Genomic DNA, 13,676 nt, shown 5'->3' on the forward strand with positions numbered 1-13,676 from the left:
TATATATATATATATATATATATATATATATATATATATATATATATATATATATATATATATATATATATATATATATATATATATATATATATATATATATATATATATATATATATATATATATATATATATATATATATATATATATATATATATATATATATATATATATATATATATATCGATAGAATCAATGATATCTCCTTATGATATGTGTAAGGAATTAATCTCTTTCTGAAATGTCACTCCCAATAAGTGTTGCTCTAAGGAATCGACCAATTTATCTATTAGGATATATCAGAAACTAACATAACATTACACTATTAGATCAACATTTCATTCGTTGAGAAAAATATATACGTAAGCTTATTGGTTTTATATCAAGAACGATGAAACTTTATCATCTGAATTCTCCTCTCTTCTTTTGTGATGTTTTAAGTTTGTTGGTTCAAATTTTTTTGTTTTATGATTTTGTCAAACTATCCCTTAATTATATCACCATTTACTAATATAGACGTCATTAATTAATTCTATTTTTTATTCTCTTAGGAAGTAAATAGAAATGCTTTAACCAAAATAATAATACTCCACTTCTTAATAGAAAATGTTGAAATTCATATATTTTAACATGTATCAATACATTATTAACAAAAGGAAATTAATATGCATAATACTGTAATATTTATGCAATGTCAGTATAAAGATTTAATATTCAATATAACATCTATTATTTATTTATATTGTTTTTTTGAAATGATTAAATATGAATAATAAATGATGCGGTGACAATGTATCAAACTCTTACACTCTCGATGCATATATTTTTCTCTATATTTTATGTGTATTAGTTTTATGTTGTTAGTGTATTTGTTAATTTTATTTAAGAGCCAATAGCAATTAAGATACGAATGTTGAATGATATATAAAAAATGTAAACAACTTTTACATCAAAATATAAAAGTGTGAATTTTTCAAATCTAGAGTGTCCCCTTTATATTTTATATTTTGTTGACAAAGCACACATTTTTTAACATAAAAGTATGCAACATAATTAAATACTACGTATACATCAAAATATATAAAATTTGACTCAACATTCCTGAAGGAGAAATTTGGCTTATGAAAATATGTTCTTGCCTACACAAATTTATAAAATGGACTTCAAATTGAAAATATCTACTTCCATGGTTTTGAAAAAGCATTTAACATCACATAAAAGGAAAAATATAAATGAAAAAAGGAAAACCTATTTCCGACAATAAGTACATCAGAAAGAAAAAATAAAAACAAAAAGGCATGACACATGCTTGTAGTAATATGGCATAAAAAAAGGTCAAAGAAAAACAATGAAGTAGGTACAAGAAATTAAAATATTTTCATAAATATCTACTTCCATAGAGGACAATTTTCACATAAGGTTTTAAAATGGAAGTACGAAACAGGAGAAGGAAAAATAGGTTTTGAAAAATAAAGGGGTATTGTAATATACATTTATGAATGTATTTATTTATTCCATTGCCATAAAATTTTAAAACCAGTTCCACGGGCTGGGCTAATAGCAGCCCAATTATTTAAAAAAAATACAGTAGAAAAAAAACATTAAAAGCGCCGTTGCCGGGGATCGAACCCGGGTCACCCGCGTGACAGGCGGGAATACTTACCACTATACTACAACGACCTTGTTTAAACTTTTTCGTGGCGCTGGGTACATATCATTTATTTATGACTTGCACATTTAATTTTTCTTTCTTTGTTACACTTCAAACTTTATACACATTTTTCCATAAAAAAATTGTTACATTCTGATAGAAGAAATAAGAAAATTATCCTATATATGCACACTGCGGTGTTAGTGTGTAGTAATATACCTCTTCATCAGTATTTTTATTGTTTTTAAGGATATTAAAATTAAATTATTTGGTAGTTATTTTACTGGAATATAATTGTTCTTGCATAAATTATTATCAACATTCATGTGAACAAAAATCTGCTCTAGGTATCAGTTTTTTTTTGTTTCCTTTTTTCAATCCTACGTGACATATTTGCATTTGGCTAAAATAGAGATAAGACTTATATTCTGAGTCATTGTTTTTATTATGAAAATTACATGAAAATGAGTCTATGCTGAAGTGGTGTATATTTTGACAAATTATTTTGTTTTGAGCCGCACGTCTCTTTTTTTGTATTACTAAATTATGAATAAGGAATTAATCCATTTTGATGTGTGTTTCATCTCAACAAACATCGCACTTAGGAATTAAACTATTGAGTTAGCAAAAATCTCACCGACTTAAGGATTTCTATAGATCAATTAGTATTGATAATATTTATATTTATGTGCAAAAATTTACCTTTAAAATTGAATGGGTAAGAGAATATTAACTTGAGATATCAATTTTAAGATTTTATTGTTAATGTTCTTAGTCATTCATGTTTGAAAAATTCTCACTTATCTTTGAATTAAGTACAACTTTGACAATACAGAGAAGGTGAATGCATATTAGTCGTTTGATCGAGTTATTTGTTTTATCTTAACTATTCTGATTTAGTTACTACAGAAAAATATACATTATTTTTAAACACTTGTAATTGTTAATTATTATTTTTTAGAATTAAAATATTATTTTAAAACTTTGAAACAATTATGCATATTTTTTGCCACTCAAATTAATCTTAATTAGAGATTGAATGTAGTTAAATATGGTTGCCCCTAAATTTTACATCAAGGTTTATTACTGGTTTGAGTTAGGTTTTGGATAAGAAATGGAGAATAAATGAAGGTTTTCCATGACTGTTAAATCTTTCATTTTCTTTCGAACACAATTCGTAAAGTGGTAGAAAATGAAGAAAAAATAAATGTTTAGTCATCTAACAAGTATATTTGATGACTTTCAATTTTTTTTTTATTTTGCTGAAATGGTATTGCCAAATGACTCTACTAGTAAACTAAGGCAAATTCAAAAATGACTGGATAAGGACTTCTGAGTATAATTGTTTTTGGTTAGATAGGAATGTTAACAAAAACTAAGCAAGAAAATTTAGTTATAGAAGCTAAAAGATTCCAAAAGTCTTCAAACTTTGAAGGATTGTGCCATCTCTAGAAGCTTTTCTCTTCAACGCATAATTCAACATGTTGAACACTCTAGAAATATAAAACAGAGAGACTTTCCAATCCCGCATCAAATTATAGTTTTAATTTGGAAAGAATATAAAAACAATATTAGGGCTGCTTAAATTATAATAAAATGTGATTCCCAACTAAATTTTAACACATGTTTGGTAAAATATTTTAGTGTTATATAAGATATACGTAGTAAGTCAACTCTAATATACTTCTAGTTGGTTATTCTTAAAAAGGATATATTTCAAGATGACAAGACAAAGTTCCAAGACCAAATGCTTCATGCCTCATGGCTATATTAGCTAAGTCTTCGGAAAGTGTCTTTGACAAAATAATAATATTTGATATAATTGGCTCAAAATATTTTAACTTGATTTTATAGAATAAATTCTTATGATTTAGAATTAAAGTGAAGAATGAAAACCTTATTACTAGTTAGTTAGAGAAACAAACTTGTACCAATGTATAATATATTTAGATAGAGTCAGCTACTACACAAATCAAACGACAACATAATATATTTTTTTCTTTCCATAAATCGTGTTCATTGACATAGTCGATCTTAAACCAAGATAAAAAGTGAATGTTGAGTTGGGTAGTCAACGTTAAATTTTGTCTAATCCTTGCGATATGACATGTCATCATGCATATCATTAAGCAAAATCAGGGTTTAATATTGTTTCCAAAAGTAATAAGAAATGTTAAATAGCCTGGAGCCTGGACCATAATGTTCCACAAAGAAATAAACCAATCCAGTAAAAGCGGAATATTGCCTTTTACTCATCTTAAAAGACCTTGGGATAAAAAGTTTCTGCATAAGTGGCATGCATATAACACTATCATATGATTTCACTATAATCCATGATGGGAACTCAACAATTGAAAGCAAAGGTTAAACTAATAACACAAGGTCCAGTCCCATCCTCCAACTGTAATAATAAATCAAAGATCAAGAAGCCAATATAAAAACAGAGATTAATTAACTGTCCAAGATCATTAACTCTACCGAACAATTCCATCAAATAGCTCTTTGAACTTTGAAGATAACTCTTCTATTGGCCAAAGGCATTAATACTCGAAAATTTACTGCATAAAGGACGCTAAGTGCAGATCTGTGCGATAAGGAAGACCGCTTCTTGCTCCTAATTCTCTGCACTTGGCAGCTGCCTGAAATTAGCATTAAAATGCATAAGCCTCTTGTAGCTAAGCCATACCCTCAATAGGTATACAATACATAAATAAAATTGGTAATTGAAGTACAGAATAAAGCATGGCAATTTCCTCCTAGTTGTTTTGCTACTTGAGTCTAAGAGTTAAGAAGACGTACCACAGTAGCAGAAAAGCATAGCATTGTCTCTGGTGAAAACTTGGCACAGATAGCTGAAAGCAAATCAAGGACAAGAGATCTCATCAATATATTCACATAGGAGAAAACAAAGAAGATGGCGCCATCAAGGCTGTAGCGAAAGGATATAGAACAAAGGTGTTATGTTACCATAGAGAACAGCACCAATAAATGCATCCCCAGCACCAGTGGTATCTATAAGCTCTGACGGTGAAATACTCTCAGCTGTTCCAATGTATAATCTCCCACTAACTGTTCCTATACCTTTTGCCTTCAGTTTTTCCACTGACTGCATGAATTAAAGGTAAAAGATATAACTAAATAGTTGTTGAACTTCACTTCAGTAAATATCACAACAGAGAGAAAAGAGTTACTGAGATTCATTGACATTAGTCACATTACCGATGATATACAGGTTGGAATGGTTACAGTCTCCTTCTTCGTCGTCTTCAGTGATTCTACTAAGCTGTCTATGTCTATTTCTGTGGAAGGACCTGCAGCCAGAAAAGACATAATAGATGAAGGACCTGTTTACAATAGAAGCAAATACAACATACAATGATTTTACTCGCTAACATCAATATATACCATCAACACTTCTCTCTATCATTATGCAACCATCTTTTCCCAAAGTTACAATCACAAATTTGATGTTGGGCAACCTTAATAGCATAGAAACAAGTGCTTGTGGAATAGTTGATGCCTTTGTCCATGCCTGTCAACAGAAAAAGAAGGTACATCATGTATTCATGTGTGTTTATTGATTCTTAAAAGAAATTAAACACCACAGAATAGAGTAAAAATAATTTTCAGTAAAATAGACAGATATTATATGGAATTAAAAAAAAGTTACAGAAGCCAGAAAAGGAAATTGATACTACCACATGTATTATAAAATAAAGACCCCTTTCCCACTACAAAAAAAAGTATATAAGCTTATAGATGACTGAAATAACATATGCATGAGTAGGCCACAAAAAAACAGTCCTTTCCTCTGGTGCTAAGACAGCAATAATATACTCGGTCAATAATTCACATATTGATGAACTGATAGAATAGAAAAAGTAGAATGTTAAATCAATTAAACACTTTTGCGCATGACAACAAGGTTGAGGTGAGAACTGTGGTATTATACATTTCTTTTCCATAGCAGTTCAAAGAAATTAGTGTACTTGCCTGCGGAAACTTTGCTGAGCATACAACATAATCAGCTAATTTCAGGAGATCATCCAACCCTTCTCTTGGCTTTTCTGCGTCAATTAAGATGGGTATATTCTTCCTAACTGCCTGTGCTGAAAAATATATATTTTGTTTACTTCCATTCAGATGAAACTCTCTCCTATCCCCATCTTCCTTTTAACAGAAGAGCTAGTAAAAAATTCACACTTAGGATACAGAATGATTAAAGACTAATATAAAACAACAAAAGAAAATTAATTTGGTTTTACTGATTGAAAGACTTGCCATATCCATTATGCCTAGCATGTTATATTTCTTGAAATGTTATCACCTACTCACACTTCCCCTTCTTGTATAAAAGCTAATACTTCTTTGATAAGCTTTTGCATGCTTTAACTTATATTTTCTTTATAGAAGCTTCAACCTCTCAATATGATTAGGCCCTTAGAGTTTGCATCAGAATTGCATGAAAGTTATATAGGTAATAACCTCTTGGGCAACAACTAGAGCAGTTTCATATAACCTCCCATCAAAATAAACTATTCTTGCTCCATGCAGTGCAGATAACAAACTTGATTGTGAAAGATCATCTGGTATCATAGGAGGATATCCTGGGGTATGTATACAAGTACGGGTCTTCCTGAAAAGTTACACTTAGAACAAGTCAAATTTGATTAAAAATTTCAATAGCCTCACTGACAGCAAATGCTTTAAGATCATAATATTATGAATAGCGGCATCTCATTATTAATGTACAGTTTCTCCTTTTCAATCATGCACCGGCTGTGGGTTGAAACAAGTTTAAGGTATTGTGAAGTGTCTAAGGATGATTTAAACAAAAAAATGGAGACATGGGGAGAGACATAAAATAGATATGTAAGTTAAGTATGAAGTTTGCAGCTACAGTTCATTGCATTTTTCTTCGACGAGGAAAATAAACAGGCAACAGTATCTACTATTTTATGTTCAAAACCCTGCAGATAAGAGTGACCAGATTCTAAACTACATCCACCAAACTCATGCTGTTTTCTTTAGCTTTGGAATTTGGATAACGAAAATATTTAGTGGAAAAGTGATGATTATTAAACCAGAGGTAAGAATAAGTCAGTGACCATTACATTTGGTTATCCACAATAATATAGGTAAATGGTGAAGTTCCCTCCTTAGATACCTGCAGATAACAGGGAATAGACAATCACAAAGAAGAAAAGGAAATTCTAATGTTACCCGTCAACTAAATAAATAGCTGCAAATTAAAATCTTATAACACATGCTAAGAAGTCTTAATAATTGAAGATCCATGAAGAAGATTACAGACAGAATTGTATTAAGAAGTTACCACAAGAAAGGATGTGTCTACACCATCAGTCTGTAGTTCATCTAATATGTCCCTGCCTTGACTGTCATTTGCAACCTAAATCGGCGCCAAACAGGTTTGTAACACATACACACTATAGTAATAGCACAAGCTTACAACATTAAACATATTATCATATTATTTTAGATTTAATTAAAAAATATACCTTGGAAATGATCCTTGGTTTGAGACCCAGGCGAGCAACACAGGTTAAAGCATTGCCTACATTTCCACCTCCTTGAATCTGAAAAAAGAATGCACAAGGTCAAAGTTAAGAAAGGATTTGAGAGAAAACAACTAATAATAATAATGAGTAAATACACAAAATTGTCAGCTGAAAAAGAATACAAAATCTCAACAAGGTGATCCTTAAGAATATTAAGTGTTAGTCAAATTAATCGCTAATATGGTTTGTCCTAGACTAATTTAATTGACATTTGATACTTTTAAAGACAAACTTAGGATTTTTCATTTCTCATAAATGAGGATAAGAATAAAGGAGAACAGTTATCTTACCTCCACTAATGTCTAGCTTAATTACACTTGACAACCTCCTATTTCCAAAGCTACAATTACCTTAGTAAGGTTAGTGTAATTATAATAAATCTCAAGGAGGTGAGTATAGCTTTCTAAAAAAATAAAGGGGTGCCAAGCAAGTGTTTTAAATTGTGCTCTGCAACCGCAATTGTAACAACAATATCGTGGTTTCATGAGTTTCCACAACTGCATCCGTATGACATTTTCCCACAATTGTAGCAAATGCAATGTCACTGCGACAAATGTATGCCTTTTTTTGAATTGATGAGATGAGTAGTATAGTAATAGTACCTTCAAATTGGTGGTTCTGATTTTGTCATCTGGATTAGGATAAGCAGAAACAGCAGCCAAGAAATCAACTGAGATACCTCCACACCCTACCTGCACATATTTATAATAACTGCCATTCATTCATTCACTCACTCTTTCTATGACAATATAAATGTGATGGAAGATAGAAGGAGAACGTACAACAATAGAGTCATGAGAAATGGAATAATCATTGGATTCGGAAGATACGTTGACCTTCAAAGTAGTGGACCCATGGCTCGTTCTTGAGTAAAACTACATAAATTAAAACGTTAAAAACAAATAGTTAGAGGATTGAAAGAAGAGAGTGAAAGAAAATGAGTCGGGTTGGGTTACATGATTGAAATAGACAAGCTGGGGAGGTTGAGTGTTGAATAATGTGAAGCTTGAAAAAGGGGTAGAAAGGTTCAACATGGTTAGTTAGTGGTGAGTATCTTCTCTCAGAATATTTGGCCACAATTCTGAAGAACAAGAACAAAAACAAAAATAATTATAATAATAAAAAACGACGCCTGAGAGATTCGAACTCTCGCGGGGAAACCCCATGTACTTAGCAGGCACACGCCTTAACCACTCGGCCAAAGCGTCCTTTTGGTTTCAACATTCAATTTTAAGTATTATATTTACTCACCCCATCCCTTTTAAGAGTACATACTAACCACTTGTTCATTGTGTACATCAATTTGGTCTCTAGAAAAATAATTGTCTCACAAAGTATCAATTATAAGTTAAATTAATTATTTCTAACATATTTTATATTTTATGATTCAGACTATTTTATTCACATTCATAATCTTTTAGTACTAGTTTAAATTTTTTTTTCGGGGATTAAATTCGTACATGTGTAATTTATAAGTACGAAAATATATTTTCGCTCTAATTTAAAAGTTTGAGTAATTGCTCATTTTAGTCCTTCATATTTTTCGACCTTATCAATCTAGTCCTTAATAATTTTAAACTACCAAATTAGTCATTAATGTTTTCAACGTGAAACCACGTTAGTCATTCCGTCCATATTTCTTAATTAACATTAACAGTCTAATCTACTTGTAGTGTTAACTGCTGACATGATCAAACATCTTGTGTCCATGCTGACGAGATTGCCACGTCACTGGATGACATGTAATTTTTTTTATTTTATTTAAACAAAACAACATCGTTTTTGGTAATATTTTTTAAGATAAATAATTTGCTAAAATGACGTTATTTTGATTGGTTTTTAAAAAAAACTTAATCTCTTCATTCACTCTCACCAACCTCTTCATCTCTCTCAAAACTCATTTCTCTATAACTCTCTCCATTCATTTCCACCCCCACCCCCACCCCATTTTCTCCATTTTTCATTCTTTCTCCATTCATAATAATAATTAAGATGCTCTTCATGGAAAAACATGATCCTTACTTCTAGTAGAAAGTTTGAACACAAACAATTTCATCTATGTTTTAAGAAATGACAATTGTAAGATAATTTCTAGCATGGCTCGAAAAGGTTATCCATAAAATAAGTGTCAATGATGGAAATGTTCATGTTGTGAAATGATTCTTGTTGTTGACGGGGGCAAGAATGGTAGATGAAGATGAGGGTGTCCGTCTTCGAACTTATCCTTCTAATTTACACAATTATAACAGCTATATATCTTATTTCATCTTTACTGCTCATTTAGGTGACTATGTTGATGATATTCCATGTATAATTTCACGTATCTTATAAATTTCATTGAATAAACTAGAATTATACTCTGCGTTTCTATCACCTCAAAGTTTTTTAACCTATTTGTTAAATTGGTTTTCAATTTCAATCAAACATATTTTAAACATACCGACTCCTCTACTTTTATTTTTCATAAGATTAACATATTTATGATAAAAATAATCATCAATAAAAGTGATGTACTATCATTTTTTATTTCCTAGTAAATGTCCCATCTGATTTTCTTCATAACTTTAGTTTGACTACAAAAAAAATTTCATCACCATTCACTAATAACTTTGGAATTAATCATAAGTTACTCATGTCGGAACATATATTTATTTATATGACATAGTCTACTATGTCAAATATCAAAATCACACAACATGTAAATAGAACTAAATTATTTATTACATCACTGTTTAATTTAAACAACAAAAGTGACATACCCTTTCCCGACAAATAGTTCATTTCTTGTAAGAGTATATAACTATGCTCCTATAGTCTGGGTGAACTGAGCCCGATTTAGGAGAAAGCAAGAGTCTTGATTCTTCCTCATATCTCGAGTTTGCATAACATCTGAGAGAATCTATTGTAGAACAAATCTACCATATTTACACATATTGAATTGTTTTACAACATGTGTTTATTAGTTTGTTATCTAGTTAGTTTACACTATAAATAAGGTTTTTCATGCATTGATAAAAAATGAGAAACCATCATAGTCTTCGTGTTGAAGACTTTGGTTACCGTTGCGCATTCTCTACAATTATTATTATCCTTATCTTCCAAGATTCATCTTCATCGACATCACAATCAAATGGATTTAAGCCCAACAGATAAAATCTATGATGCTGTTGGTAATGATGTGCATGATGAATTAAAGACTCTGGCTTGGGCTCTGAAGAAATGGAATTCTCAACCAATTTCCATTGTTAGTCTCCATGTCACTTACAACATTTTCATTGACTATGTTTACACACCATTTGGGAATCTTCCAAGCGAGTTTTGTGAATGATGAGAAACTTGAAGTTCTCAGGAAATATGAGGGAGAGAAAATCAACAAGTTGCTTTCTAAATATGTTGCTTTGTGTGGCAAGGTTCCTGTAGAAATTCTTGAAGTAGAGAAGTTTGATGAACCTATGCAAAAGCACATCATAGACTCGATCATTGGTCTAGGAATGAACAAGATCAATAACAACATCAACAATAACAACAATTAGATCAACAAGATCATCATCAACAACAACAAGATCAACAAAAATAACAACCATACAAACTTTATCATCACATTATCAATCTTGTCCAAAGAACAAGAAGAGATGCATTTTCTTGGGTTCTTTTGCATAATCAAAGAATCCTCCAATAATGTAAAACCATGGAAAAACCATGGGAATATAGTCAAGATTCCTGACCAGGAAAATAATCAAGTGGTTGAGAAAATCCAATCCAATCACATCAGGATCGAGATTTTGATCCATCACATTGTTATCAAATCAAATTATCAAGCTAGAGTCATTAACATTTACCCTCCAGCTTGAGGGGGGCTATTGGAGAACAAAGCTACCACATTTTACACGTTTAACACATGTTGAATTATTTTACAACATGTGTTTATTAGTTTGTTAGCTAGTTAGTTTACACTATTAATAAGGTTTTTCATGCATTGATCAATAATGAGAAATATACACAAATTTCATTTTATGCTTTCGCAATAGAATCAAAGTCTTTCTAGAAGTAAATTTCAGTTCTACATCTACAGTTCCAACAATAATAGTGGTATCGGAGTCACCCAACAACACTTTCTTATCTACAACTATTGCATATGTTTTAAACAAAGGACGGTCATAACAAACATGGCGGACGGTACAAGTGTATACCCACACCTTTATTAGCTTCCAACCATAGTGACCTCATATATCACAAAGACAGATGGCTCTTTAGTCATGTTGGCTAGTAGATGACCATTCATATGTTTTTTCTTGCACTTGTGTTTCTTTCATATGACCTTCCTTGCCACAATTGTAGTAGATGAATGGTTTACCAAGGCAATTTGTCAAAAAAAAAAAAAACCTACTTGAAATTGTTCATCCAAAGACATTTCCTCATATTATTTCATGAGTAATTTTCTATAACTTATCATTAGTCATGTAATGATGCCAAAATTAAATTTCCCAATATGAGGAAATCAAATTTTATAAAAATTCTCCTTTTTATTAAATAGTCAAAGTAATCCAAACAATACCAATTAACACTTTACCCAAATCCACAAACTAATCCAACCATTTGTAAAAAATCCATTTTCTATGATGTCAAGAACACACGATTGTCAAGAAGAATGGATTAAAAAGAATAAAATGAGAAAATAAGGGAAGGCTTGATGGCACTTGAATGTCATTATTAACAAAAATGACCCATGTTAGAATTTATGCGCTCCATTTTATCAGTTCTAGGCTAACATTTATTATGTTAATTGACAACCAAACTAATAATACTAATTTTGATTTTTAAATGCATATGCTACCATGCTCAAAGTTACATTTTTTTATATTATCTTGCAGACTTGTCTCTCAAAATGTAGTTTTCCTTGAACTTGCATTGTATACCTTGATATACTCTTATAATCTAAGAGGGTTGGAAAAAGATCAACTTATTGAAGATCAATATATTGTCACAAAGTGAAGAAAAGTCTGATTTATGAATATCGCCTTTAATCTGAGTCAAACAAAATATTTTGGCCATAATATTAATTTAGTATAACTCTACAGTCATTTTTTTGTAAGTTTTTTTTTATCAGCTTTCTTGCCATAGAAATTCAAGTCTTTATGCATATGTTAAAGAGACTATTGTCAAATGATCAAGTAGTTTTGCATTGTCTTTTCAATGGTTATGTTCCTCAATGACATACATCTGGGAATTTTGCATATCTCTTTGTCAAAAATCTATATGTAACAGTTCCATAAATATGTCATTGTGAAGTTTTTCATGTTAACGAGATTGCATATCCTTGACAAGTAAACTATAAAGTATTTATGATAGGAGACAAATTCCTCCTATCAAGAAATTAGGCTATTATTATTATTCTACTTCTAAGGAAAGAAATAATACTAAAAGATAAGGTTCATATTTCATTGATTCCTTTTGGATAAACAAGATACTATTTAAAAAAAATCCTAAATTGATGATGACCATACAAGTATCATCATCTCATAATAGAACATTCTAGAATTTTAGATGTAATATTAATATTTAATTAAATCTAAATACTAAACTATGATATTCTATCATATTCCCTTTCTAGTAAATTCCATAATAAATATTCTAACATACATCATAGCATTACCGACCCCTTTAAAATCAACATTGTCCTCAAGGTTGAATAATTGAGTTTTTGATCTAATGATTTGGTCCACTAAATTTGAAAGAATATCATTTTCTTATCCATCACATTTGACTTTCTCACGAGAGACATAAAATTGGGTCAAAATACTTGATCAATTGGAAAATCCAAATCATTGTCCGGAATAGTAATTATCCAATGCATCAAAAGGTTGTCCTCCTTATATAGCAATGTATGTGCAATTTGGCTAATGAATAAAAATTGTTTTCTTTCAATAATTTCAATAGGCTTGGGCAATACTTTAGACCCAAGAGGCCCAAATTCTAAAAACATAATTTCTTGCTCTAACTCATTTTGCCAAGCTGAAAGAGGTAAACTATGCAGCTATGACGAAGACCAGAGTAATTGCTACGTGATAAACTGAAGTCCAACGTCACTTTGTGAGTTTTAGGGAGATGCGCTCCTCTTTCTCTCTCAAAGGTAATCACCATCATCTGAGCTTATGATGGTGGCCATGGTGGCACTGAGTTGCCTTTCTTTTCCACATATCTCTTGCAGGAATTGATTGTCGGTGACAAAGATGACACATAGATGGTTTTCCCAGCGACGGTGTGATAAGTGCAAAAAGTATATACTTTTCACCATCATTTTATGGCACTTGTCCTATGCAAATTGTAGAAAACCAACTTAAATTAACACTTTTTAGGTGAATTTTGCATGATTGAATAAATTAGTTCTTTATTAATTCTTGTCCAAGTTTTCTTTGAGTTTTGTAGGAAATTGAATATTAAAGAA

At 30.7% G+C, this 13,676-nt stretch overlaps 1 protein-coding gene and 2 non-coding genes across 5 annotated transcripts; all 3 read right to left on the reverse strand.

The window, feature by feature from the left end:
* On the reverse strand, positions 1,610-1,681 carry TRNAD-GUC. The gene has a single exon. It is a non-coding gene; the product is annotated as a tRNA-Asp (tRNA).
* Positions 3,878-8,373, reverse strand: LOC109346052 (ribokinase-like). Of its 3 annotated transcripts, none has more exons than XM_019585414.1 (14): positions 8,358-8,373; positions 8,188-8,272; positions 8,014-8,106; positions 7,834-7,923; positions 7,172-7,249; positions 6,988-7,062; positions 6,767-6,819; positions 6,138-6,288; positions 5,646-5,756; positions 5,058-5,184; positions 4,872-4,966; positions 4,620-4,758; positions 4,452-4,504; positions 3,878-4,291 (listed from the first exon to the last, which is right to left on the reverse strand). In XM_019585414.1, exons 2-14 carry the CDS (start codon positions 8,263-8,265, stop codon positions 4,208-4,210), a joined length of 1,227 nt encoding a protein of 408 aa, XP_019440959.1. In that variant the 5' UTR covers positions 8,266-8,272; positions 8,358-8,373; the 3' UTR covers positions 3,878-4,207. The 3 variants fall into 3 exon arrangements, with proteins under 3 accessions (XP_019440959.1, XP_019440960.1, XP_019440961.1); XM_019585415.1 differs by lacking the exon at positions 8,358-8,373 and having other exon boundaries at positions 3,878-4,053; positions 4,173-4,291; positions 8,188-8,289; XM_019585416.1 differs by lacking the exon at positions 8,358-8,373 and having other exon boundaries at positions 4,872-4,963; positions 8,188-8,289.
* Positions 8,358-8,439, reverse strand: TRNAS-GCU. The gene has a single exon. It is a non-coding gene; the product is annotated as a tRNA-Ser (tRNA).

This window comes from Lupinus angustifolius, chromosome LG04 (assembly GCF_001865875.1).
Source record: "Lupinus angustifolius cultivar Tanjil chromosome LG04, LupAngTanjil_v1.0, whole genome shotgun sequence".
NCBI classification, from domain to species: domain Eukaryota; kingdom Viridiplantae; phylum Streptophyta; class Magnoliopsida; order Fabales; family Fabaceae; genus Lupinus; species Lupinus angustifolius.